The following is a 12,232-nucleotide window of genomic DNA, read 5'->3' as shown; positions in this document are numbered from 1 at the left end:
CTTCCCTCTATACAGCAGAACGTCATCCCCATTTGAAAACCAGCAGAATAAAGTGAGACGTGGGAGATACGATGGCGACAGGCTGTGAAAGGGCCATCAAGTGAGCTGCATGGCTGGCCACGACTCAAATACCAGGGCAGGTGCCAACTCGGCCCCATGAGCAGGTCTGCAGAGCCGGGCTGGTGTCAGGCGGCGAGTCTAAAGAGCGAGCCGTGGTTCCCCGGCTATCTTACTCTTCAAAACTGTCCTGTGCGCAGAGCTAACCTGGCACCTGCGTGCACTGAATGACTTCTAGGGTTCCAAGCTTTCTCTGTGGTCTCCCCCACGTAGGTGCCAAGTGCACTGGTGTAGGGGTGAGACTGAAAGATGGGAAGCAGGTTTCAAGATGAGAGACTGGCATGCAAATTCAATGTAGAAAGCTTTTCAAAAGCCAATTGAGAAATTAGAACTGGTTCAGAAAACCTTAGCTGCATCTGGGAAGTAACTGAAACAGATTTAGTGGAACATATTAGAGGAGGGAAGGAACGAAGTAAGTTCATGGAAACAGGATGCACATGATTCCTGAGCCTGGGGCACCTCCTTGAGAACTGCCCAGGGAGGCCCTGGCTCTTAGTGAGAGGTGAGCGTCACACATGTCACGTGCTGACCACCAGTCCTTGCACTTATTTTACCTTAACCACTGGGCCAATCTGAGAAGTTGCAGATTTCTTTAATGAACAGTTTAGATGCTGGCCTATTGTATCTAAGATGTGCTGCGATCAAGTTGGGGCTTCAGGTCTACTGAGTTTGGAAAGACGTCATGTTTACATGTAGTTCCCATAATGCATTTAAAAGGTAGTTAGAAGTATTTTGGAAACACTTCAGGTGTGTCTCCCATAAGAACTCAAGGGGGTAGGACCAAAGTTTGGAGCTGGACTGGCAAGAGTCCAATTTGCATGCTCTGGACACGTAGGCCAGCTGGTAAGGTCAGGACCTACTCATCCCGCAGGGCTGAAGGCCAGAGCACTGATGACTGGGGATGGCACACAGCAGGGACTCAGTAAATGCCAGTCCCCTCCTTTCTTCATTTCTCAGGAGGGAGCCAGCACCCTCCTAGCCACTGTACCTGGAAGGGCCACCCTGGACTCCACACTCACTAGTCAGGGAGGGTGACTGAAACCTCTGCCATTCCTGCCTCTGTTTCTAAAGGTGCTACCACACTAGGTTTTTTAGGAGTCGGGGCTGAGGGACCTTGGGACAGGGCTGGTGTTTCAGCACGCATCCCTGGGTCACGAAGGGGCGCACCTGGGCTTTCTGCAAGGGCGCCATCCGGCAGCAGAGCACAGCACTGCAGTTCCGGCAGATCTCCAGGAAGAGCTCTCGGTAGTTGCTGGAACTTCCGTCCTCTCGGGGCTTCATGATTAATGACAGCGCCGCGCCATCAATAATTAAACCGTAGTCCTGCATATCCGCTGAGAGTCTGTTAGGCCACACAAATAAGAAAGATCACTCAATCGCTAGATCCACGTTTTAGAACCTATAGGTGCTGCCACCCCCCAGGACTAAGCCGCTGGGCCTCCACTTCATTAAGGCAACCTTCGGAGCACTGCATGTAGCAACTATGATGATATTTTAATGAAATGTTCTTGTTTTCCTCAGACAGAGCCACAGCTTCGTGGGAAGCTCTGGGAACAGGGCCTCTGTCTGTCAGCCTACCCTGGGTCCAGATTCCTGAACCCCCGTCTGTGTGTACAGCTCGCAACCACAGGCTCCCTGCCCAATAACCCAAGCTGATGAGAACAGGGTGACACACTCTCTTTGCCAGCCTTCAAAATGACAAATACTCCCAATCCCCAAAAGCATCTCAGGCACAGAGAACTATCCTCGTCTATTTATGAATAATTTAAAATTTGCATTTGATGAGAGCACTCACATGCTCTGCCCACACTAATGGGAATCTAAAACCAGCTAAACAAGCCCCATCTCAGAAGACGCGCCGCAGGCCAGCACGGCAGCCCTGTACACTGTGTCTGTCAGACTGCCGGACATCCCAGCACGCTGCCTGGCCCCAGACAGACCGCCTGCATTATTGATAACCCCAGCCTGCCTGGATACTCTCTCTGGCATCTGCCGCAGAGCCCCCGAGTCTTAGAAGCAGTCAAGAATTATCCCAATGAAAACACTTTAAAAAAAGAGGAAGACAAGAACACGTGCTCAGTCTGTCTTCCCGTACCTCCACCCTGCCCACAGTCTGCACCTGAACCCCACACAGAGGAGCAGGGAGACGTGTCTCAGTCCACGACTGGGAGGTCCAGGACTCCGTCCCAAGTTCAACCTGACCCAGGAGGACCTGTGCTCATGCCTCAGGAGACCCAGGCCCCTGTAAGGATGGGGAGACCCCAGGACTTGCCAGTGGAGGCTGCGCCTGACCCCTCCAGGGGCAGGAGGCACCCACCCTGAGAAGTTGTCCCTGGTCAGGCTGCCGCTGCAGCGCAGGACGGTCTTGCTCAGCTCGAACAGGACGTCATGCAGACTCTGCTCCTCGATCCGCTTGGTGGTGAGCTCGAGCAGCTGCGTGTTCCTCCGGAAGAGCTTGCAGGCGTAGCAGGTGGCCGCAGCCGTCTCCATCTTGTCCCCGGTGAGCACCCAGACCTTGATGCCCGCCTTCTGCAGCGCCTCGATGGTGTCGGCTGCTTTCTCCTGGAGCCTTCGGGGAGAAACCAGCAGGTGGGCGCCAGAGCACAAAGGCCAGGGAGAGGGTTTCAGGAGCCTGAGGCTGCAGAGGGACGCGCTGCAGAATCCCAGCACGCGGCTGCTGCTGGCCATCTCACCGCGGCGCTCATGGCGCTTCGCGACACCAGCAGACAGGCCAGACAGGGCGTCCACACACTGTCGCCACTGGCCACCTCCAGTTCTGTCCAGCTGAGACCCACCACGTGGACAGGGCAGCAGGCACTGTGAGGAATCCTCATGGCCCATGGGGAATGGTCTCTCGCAGGTCAACGGGGCGTGGGGTGGTCGCAGGAGTCACTTCACTTCTTTTGCTACAACCTGCTCTGTCTGACTGCCTTTTACCAAACTGGAATCCCAAACCCAAGTTATACCACGTCCTGAGGGTGCTGCCCGGGTCCATAGGCCAGATGCCCTCGACGCACGTGGGGGATTCCCTTCCTGTCTACCATGGACCATGGGGTCGGGCTGCACCACCTCCCTCCTGCCAGCTGGCCGAGGCTCACTGCGAGGACACTCTGCTGACACTGTCAGCCTGCGCCAGTCTGTGGGTGCTGGTGGGGTCACAGCCACGAGCGTCCCACCCAGTGCCTGCCGTCCCCTCCAGGTCTGAGAGCCCTGACTGTTGGAGGTGGGTCAACACACGCTGCTCCCACACAGTGCGGGTGGGGGACTGGGCTCAGGTGAAGTGCAGCGACGTGCCTGGACTTGGGAGGAACTCCCTGCACAGGACTGTCCAGGTCACACAATCACAAATCACAGAAAGCAAAAAACAAACAAACAAAAAAAACCCCTCTAATAATAATTATTTGTAATTAGAGTTTTAATAATTGATGAGATTTAAATTGGGGGGGAGGAATGAGTCCCAGAGAGGTTTGCAAGTGTTGGCTGGTGTTTCAAAGAGATCACTTGTAATCAACTGCCATCTCTTCACAGCCACTCATCCCCTGTGCCCCAGGGGTCACCTCTCCATCTCCATGTCCCAAGGTCAGCCACACTGACCCTCCACCCCCAGGCTCCGTGCACCTGCTCTATGGCTGCCTTGTGGCCACCTGTCTAGCTGAGCATCCCTCCCCTTCCCGGGCACAGGGCCACGGCCGCCCCACAGTCCTGGCTTGCTAAAGCCTGTCTGCCGCAGTGCGGGTCTCCCGCGGAGGCCTGGGTCCCCACTGCACAGTGCACAGGCACACAGCCAGCCACAGCTCTGTGCTGCACCACACTCCCGTCAGAAGGAGCACGTGAAGTGTTCACAGAAGGCTCCGGAACATGGAGGTCAGCCCCGAGGGCTTTCTCCTCACCATGAGCAGCAGCCGTGAGCAGCAGTGTGGTCCTGGCTTTGCTCCCCCAGCAGAACCCCTGGCGTCCTGCTGTGCTTGCAGCCCCAGGAAGGCCTACTCCTCACTGACCGCTGTGGAGGCGGGAAGCCACCTGGAGGCTGGGACACCTGTGATTGGCGCTTTCCACCAGTCACGATCACTAGGCCCTGCAGCAGTCCCGGGCTATCCTAAGCTTCTTCAAAGGGCAATGAGAAATATGTTGAGGGGGAGGGAGGGGAGGGGGGGAGGGAACACATTAGCAAGCTCAGCCGAGGCCCCTCGCTGACCCTGGAGGACCACGGAAACCTGGACCTTGATGATCCCTAATGGGCTTTCTGAGAAGTGTGCTTCAGCCCCCTTGTTTCTGGACAGCAAAGTGGCCTCTGGCCACAGCCCCCCAGGACGTTCACCCACCCTGGCCGCCCACTGCGTCGCGGGCCTGGGGTGGGCAGGTGTGTGCCTTTACCTGTCCTCCACGGCCGTGGCACCAAGCAGGATGAGGTCCCTCTCGATCTGCTCGTAGGCCTCTGCGAGCTTCTTCTCCCGGTCCTGGAGGGCCACCTTGGCGGCCTGCAGCAGTCTGCAGGCGCCCTCGTACTCCTCGGGGGCCATGCTCTTGTAGGCCACACACAGCGTGCGGAGCCCCTCCTGCGGACCACACGGCGGCGTCAGGAGGGCTGGGGCTGCGCTGAGCACGCAGGGGCCCTCCTGACGCCCACGTTCTAGTTAGGAGGACAGGCCAACCAGTGAGGGTCAGTCCTACACTATTCCTGACCACGCAGAGTCCGGGGAATCATCTCGAATCACAAATTCCCATCTAGGAAGCCTGGAACACCAGCTGCTGGAAGCTGTGTGTGAACTACGGGTTTGTCTGAGCCGCCGTAAGGTGGGGAGGCTGCTTTCCTGGGAACTCCTGGGTGAAATTCCCTGGTCTGAGAAAGTCCAGGTCAGCCATGCCCTGCCTTAGCTCACATCCCTGGTTCCAACGCAGCCGCCAGGACATGGGCGTGACTGCCAAGCTCCAAACAACTGTCTTCCCCACTCATCCTGTTTCCTGAAGAAGCTCCTCACTGGCTCCTTCTGGTGGGTTCCACTCTGAACAAAGCAATTGCGGGTCTCTTCCTCGTCAGGATCAGACCAAGGACTCATCCACCCGTCAGTGCCCAAAGGGCTCGTCCACCCGTCAGTGAATATAGACACATTTCTCATCTTTTGTGTGTATTTCTTTTCCTTACTATCTTTTTAGTTGTTGATAGACGTTTATTTTTTTATATGTGGTGCTGAGAATTGAACCCAGTGCCTCACACATGCCAGACAAGCGCGCCACTGCTAGCCCTCGCCCCGCCCCGCCCCGCCCCTGTGTTTATTTCTTATCCCAGCCTTTATTTCCAGCTGGCCCACACCTACTCCCGCCCCACGCAGGTCGTGAGCAGGAATCGTCAGGGTTATCACCCCAAAAGAGACTTCCCTCCTATTCTCTGATGAATGCATTGCTTAAGTTAAACCTTTCTAAGATAATAACTTGCAATTCTGTGGTAAACACCAAGTGGTATTTCTGAAGTAGACTTGTCTCACTTGGGAGCTCGTCAAGGGGAAGGCGAAGGCCCTGGAGGCTGCCCACCAGCCTCGACTCCTGCATAAGCATTTCGCCTTCCAGGAGACACCTGGTCTTTGTGGTCTAGAACGGACTTCCCAGTATGTGTGGAAGCTTCCAGCAACTCTGGGGCACTCAGTCTCCTCATGCCTCTGACCTCCGGGTCTAGCTCAAGGGCACCTCACTGGACTGACAGCGCTCATCTCCCTGAGCACTTGAGAGCGAGGGGCGCAAGAGGCCTCCCATAGACCTGAGAGCAAAAGGACCTGGGTGTGTGAAGCTGTGTTCTCCAGGAACCTTCCAGAACTCTGTTCCTGTGCACCCTCCAAACATGGTCTCCTGCTCCAAGGGGTCGAGCAAGAAGCCAGAGCTGTCCTAACCCCGGCTTCCACACCCACACATGCTGCCTGGTGTCCCAGCCATGTGCGCCTGTCCCCCTCCCCTGGCTGTGGCTGCTGGGCCATGTCCTACTTCACCAAGAACTCGGTGGGTCTGCGAGTGGAGGAGTGGAGGGCCCGAGGAGCACACGGATGAAGGCTTCGTTCACAAGTGGACAACCCCAGGACAAGAGAACAGCTTTCAGGGAGAACCATCCCGAGTGGCCCACCGCGCAGAGCTGGCGTGAGGGCACACAGACACCTTCATAACACAGAGGTCCTTGCTTCTCAAAGCAGACGGGACTTCCTCACATGGCTTCAGGGAGCAGAAGTGAAGCCTCTCTGTTCTTCCTGCCCAGGGCCAGTGAAACCCGCATAGTGCACACACAGGCACACGGACGGGGTAACACGGGCCAGGCCAACACCACCAGAAAACGACAGGACCAGATCCCCTGGCAACATGGACACCAACGTCCTCACCAGCAAGCCAGATGGGACAGGCAGGGCCAGGGGCTCCCCCAGGAGATTGAGGAGCTCAGCACTGGAAATGCACTCCCCGCAGTACAAGGCCTGGCAGAAGCAGTAGAGGCAGGCCAGCATTCGAGGGACGCAGACATGCAGCTGACCAGAGCCCTGTGCCCGTCCCAGCAGGATCGGCAGGTGCCTACTCAGCACGGCAGAAGCCATGGAGAAAGCCCACAGCAGATGTCACATGAGGCCAAGACAGCACTTCCCCAAGTCAGGAACAGAGGGGGCCTGCCTGGCCACTTACTTCTCCTCGTGGCCTAAGAAGTTCCCATCAGAGCAACCAGGCATTAACAGGGGGACGCCCATGAGGAAGGGTGCCTAAGGACCCTCTGTCTGCAGATGACGTGGCCCCACAAAGACAGACCCAAGCCGGCAGAGACACCACTCCCCAGACAACCCAAGGGGAGACCAAGGCAACCCCCGCAGTGACATCAGGAAGCAGAACCCTCGGCTCTGCGCTCAGCCAGAGGTGGAGGGCTGAACGGAATCACTCAAGACCCGACTCAACGGGACACCTGTGTTCACAGACCACGTCCCAGCACTGCCGGTGACAGTGCTGCCCAGGGCCACCTCCAGGCCAGTGTGACCCCACAAGGAGCCCTAGGGTGGAAAAGCCCAGCTGAGATTCGTGCGCATCTCAACTGGCCCCTGAAGGACCTTGCAAAGGCCAAGCAGCTCTCCTGCTCTGGTCAGCCAGCACGACACCAGGACGCAGGGCCATGACCAGACCTGGAGGCCAGCACACCCGGCTGGCAATTCTGACAAGGCACCAGGACCGTGGTGGGGAAAGAACCAGCCGCCATCAAGGGGCTGGGAGACCGACCGACGCCTGCGAGAGAGCAAGGCTGGCCGGTCGCCGTCCCCCGAAGCCAACCAAAGGGCAGCGAAGCCCCGAGCGCAGGAGCTGCTGCGGAACCCGGAGGAAGAGCAGGCGGCCTCCCGACTCCAGGCTCCACGACGTCAGGACGTGACGCCAAGCAGAGACCACAGAGGAGAGCTGGATGACGGGACTCAGAGGACACAAGGCCCTGCACTTGCTTGATCATTCTCATTTCCTGTCAATCTGCCATTATTTAAAAATAACATTAGCAACCAGGGGGCTGCAAGGCCCTCAGGTGCCCAGCAGAGGAGGTGCCCGAGGCCAGGAAGGAGCTGTCAGGAAGGGTGGCACAGCTCGACCCCAGGAGCTCACAGCGGTCACTGGCCCGAGTGCCACACTGGACCCACCGTCACATCACGAGATGGCACCAACTGAAGGAAGCAGCACTCTCCTGGGAACCGGCTCCACAAGACTCGAGGTCTGCAGGAACAGCAGCCTCCAGGCCAACCAGGCACACCGCTGGCTGAGGAAGGCACAGGCCATGGCCACGCCCGGGCACACCGCTAGACCTGGGCAGTTGCCGTCTGCAGGAAGGGTGCCCTGGGGACACGGTGCGGCAGACCAGACAGGGCAGAAACTGGGGTGAAACGGACGGAGGATTTTAAGGAAAAGCCTCAGAAAGCTGCAGAGAGACAGGGGGCAGCTGACCGCACAGGAACTGCTCAGTGGGAGCAGGAATACCAGAAGAGTGACCTTGGACAGTCTCTTGAGCTCCCAGAGCTGAGGAAGCCCCAGAGCCCAGGCAGCAGGCCAGCCATGTGCCGACGAGGGCCACCATGCCATCTGGCCTCTCCAGCTGCCCAGACCCCGCAGTCCACTGCAGCTGACTTCAACAACCCCGGAGTGGAGACTGTCTGAAGCATGGTCCACCCACCCATGCTGCCAGCTCCACGGAAACCACGGCAGACCAGCAAACGCACACCCACGTGGACAACCCTCCAAACAGCTAGTGCCACAGAATCCAGAGGGACCCTGGCAGGAGAAGGCAGAGGTGCACGCACGCACACAGACACACAGACACACACACACATGCGCACACGAAGACACATGTGCACCCATGTGGACAACCCTCCAAACAGCTAGTGCCGTAGAATCCAGAGGGACCCTGGCAGGAGACGGCAGAGGTGCACACACACAGACACAAAGACACATGCGCACACGAAGACACACATGCACACACGAAGACACACGTGTACCCATGTGGACAACCTTTAAAATAGCTAGTGCCGTAGAAGCCAGGGGGAACCTTGGTAGAAGGCAGAGGTGCACGCACGCACATAGACAGAAAGACACACAGACACACAGAGACACATGCGCACCCATGTGGACAACCCTCCAAACAGCTAGTGCCGTAGAAGCCAGGGGGGACCTTGGTAGAAGGCAGAGGTGCACGCACGCACATAGACAGAAAGACACACAGACACACATGGAGACACATGTGCACCCATGTGGACAACCCTCCAAACAACTAGTGCCGTAGAAGCCAGGGGGGACCTTGGTAGAAGGCAGAGGTGCACGCACGCACATAGACAGAAAGACACACAGAGACACATGCGCACACATGCGCACACATGCAGACACACAGACACACATGAAGACACATGTGCACCCACGTGGACAACCCTCAAAACAACTAGTGCCGTAGAAGCCAGGGGGGACCTTGGTAGAAGGCAGAGGTGCACGCACGCACATAGACAGACACACAGACACAGAGACACATGCGCACACATGCAGACACACAGACACACATGGAGACACATGTGCACCCATGTGGACAACCCTCCAAACAACTAGTGCCGTAGAAGCCAGGGGGGACCTTGGTAGAAGGCAGAGGTGCACGCACGCACATAGACAGAAAGACACACAGAGACACATGCGCACACATGCAGACACACAGACACACATGAAGACACATGTGCACCCATGTGGACAACCCTCAAAACAACTAGTGCCGTAGAAGCCAGGGGGGACCTTGGTAGAAGGCAGAGGTGCACGCACGCACATAGACAGAAAGACACACAGACACACAGAGACACATGCGCACACATGCAGACACACAGACACACATGAAGACACATGTGCACCCACGTGGACAACCCTCAAAACAACTAGTGCCATAGAAGCCAGAGTGGACCCTGGCAGGAGAAGGCAGAGGTGCATGCATGCACACAGACACACAGACACACACACACAGAGACACACGAAGACACACAAAGACACACATGCACACGCACAGACACACACACAGACATACACAGACACACAGACACAGAGACACATGCGCGCATGCACACAGACACAGACACACACATGCGCACGCGTGCGCACACACACACGAAGAGACATGCGCACACAGACACACATGCACACACGTGCACACAAGCACACACATAAGCAGACAAGTACACACACAGACACATGTGCACACACAGGCAGATGCGCACACACACTCACAATCGCAGGCACATGCAGAAACACAGACACACGCACTACACATGCAGGCACACGCAGACTCGTGCGCACACATACACACACGCAGACACACAGACTTTAGTCAGCAGCAGGGTTTTAAGGTTTTGCCCTAATAAGTGCAATGAAGCCCGGCGGGTGCCGGAAGACACCCTTTAGCTACCCCCTGGCAGAATGTGGATGCAGCTGTATGGAGACGTGTCTGTGTGTGTCTGGCGCTTTATAAACTAGGAGCAGAAAGAGATTTCTGGACCAGGAGTAGAGATTTCCAGGCCACGGCTGTCCCACCTGCTCCTTCCTCCCAGGGAGATGGGCTATAAGAATGTGGCCTGCCACCTCGAGGAACTGCCACCAGATTCCCAGATCCCAGGCACCAACGGAAAGAAAGGAGCCCTCCCTGGGCAGAGGGCCACCTCGGGCCGCCCGTCCTCACGGGTCTCACCACTGCATTGCGCTCCACCCTGGCTCGGATCTGGTCCACTCTGCCTTCTGTCACCCTGGGAAATATGGAAGAATCCGCTCCTTTGCAAAACAGATAGATTTCTCCTGTAAAATAAGAAAAAAGAAGAGAAAACCACCAAGGTTGAATTTCATCCTGACACGGGGGCCCTGCACCGCTTTCCACCGCTGGAATGCCTCAGCAGGACACCAGGCCTGAGACCACTTTAAAGACTTTAATGGCCAATTGACAAGCCGAGGTTGGGAAATCAGATCTCTGGATTCCTCCCAAACCTCCTTTTACTCTCACTCTCGGAGGTCCCAGAGCAAAGTCAGGACCAGGAACAGAAGGTGGCTCTTGGGCCTCGGCTGCACCTTCTCTGGTAAAGGCAGAAAGAAAGACCCAAGGCCCTGGGCAGAGTGGGGGCATGATGAATGCAGGGGTTGCCCGGCCAGGGCAGGGAGAGCAGCCTGTGGACACTGGCCGCTGCAGCGTCATGGAACAGGCCGGCCTCCGCGTCACCGAGCAGGAGAAAGGGCACCAGGGCCGCACACCTCCCACACTGCTGAGAAGGGCTCCTTCGACCTCAGGTGAGCCGGGGCAACGGCAGCAGTGGCCAAACTGCTGGTACAAGGTGCCAGCCCTGATGTCACCCACTCACAGCCGGGGCCCTTCTCTGGGGAGAGTCTCAGCCTGCCGGGTGGGGCAGCAGGTCAAGGCCACCATGCTCCACCATCAGGGCTGCAGGGCTACGGGGGTGGGGGATGGGAGACACTCCTTGGCCAGACTGACATTCCAGGAGACTGAACCCGGTCCTCTGTGGGGACAGATCCTTGAGCCCCCTAACACCGAGGGTCCTTCCAAGTATCCAGGACCAAGTCTGGAGGGCACTGGAGGTCAGTCGGGGACTGTCCAGCTCAGCGATTCCCAGGGTGGGGTGGGCAGAGGCCCTCCTGGGCTGACAACTGGGATCCAGACCCAGGGTTCAGGGGTGTGTTGGGCGCCAACCTTCCTCGTTCCTGCTCCCAGGACAGACCCCGGAGAGGCACAGAGAGAATGTCTAAGTCACAGATATGACCCACTGGCGGAGGGCTCAGTCCAGATGCTGGCCACAGCCACAAGGCACTGCCACGGAGACGTGGGTTGTGGCCACCTGGGTGGGCCACGCCTGAGCAGACACTGGGCAGAAGCAGGTGGGAAAAGGAGCCCCGGGAGCAGCTACCAGGGACACAGGGCACTGGCTCTAGCTGGTGCCTGCAGAACCACACTGGTGGGGCTTCTGGGGCCATGACCCATCCAGGATGGTTCCAGAGCCCGCCATGGTCACCAGATGGTGGGACTGCTCATGCTTCAGGGCTCCTGGCTCAGCTCCCCGCAGTGCCGATGTGCCCACACATACAAGGCCGGGCATGTCGGCCCTGGGACGAGGGTGTGCCTGGCCTAGGAGCAGCCCCAGGGCGTAGCAAGTGTACCCTGGGCGGGTGGGCGCAGACCTGCTGTTGCAGTCCTGTGGACACGTGGCCGGCAGGACTGAGCCTATGGGATCAGGTCTTCTGGTCCTGTCGACTGTGTGGCTGCCCTGCCACCCTCCACTCCAGGGCCAACAAGAGTTGGTGGGGAGGATGGTGGCCAAAGCTCCTGGTGGACACGGCTGGGCACTGTGTCCCACCCATGCTAGGCGACACTGTGGTAAGCCTGGCGGTGGCTCTCAGGGGACAGGGCATGTCGACAGGCAGCTCTGGGGTCGTGTGACACAGTGCCTGCCTTTGCCTCACTGCAGGGGCTGTGGTGTGGATACCATCAGAAGAGCCCCAGGTCATGCTCACGAGTCTCTGGAACAGGAGCGCCCAGCGTGGCCGAGTGCCCAAACCTCCGGTGTCCCTCCTCAATTCGGCCTCATCGGGTCTGCAGGGTGCACAG

The 12,232-nt window shown here is 57.8% G+C and overlaps 1 protein-coding gene across 1 annotated transcript in view; it reads right to left on the bottom strand.

The window, feature by feature from the left end:
- The window catches only part of Atp11a (ATPase phospholipid transporting 11A), a 112,596-nt gene that overhangs the window by 20,266 nt on the left and 80,098 nt on the right, over positions 1 to 12,232 (bottom strand). The window contains 4 exon segments of the mRNA XM_071611650.1: positions 1,285 to 1,459; positions 2,435 to 2,686; positions 4,492 to 4,673; positions 10,316 to 10,419. Coding sequence (XP_071467751.1) covers positions 1,285 to 1,459; positions 2,435 to 2,686; positions 4,492 to 4,673; positions 10,316 to 10,419 — 713 coding nt within the window.

This window comes from Marmota flaviventris, chromosome 4, assembly GCF_047511675.1.
Source record: "Marmota flaviventris isolate mMarFla1 chromosome 4, mMarFla1.hap1, whole genome shotgun sequence".
In the NCBI taxonomy this organism is placed as follows: Eukaryota; Metazoa; Chordata; class Mammalia; order Rodentia; family Sciuridae; genus Marmota; species Marmota flaviventris.
This window is presented reverse-complemented; position numbering and strand designations above follow the sequence as displayed.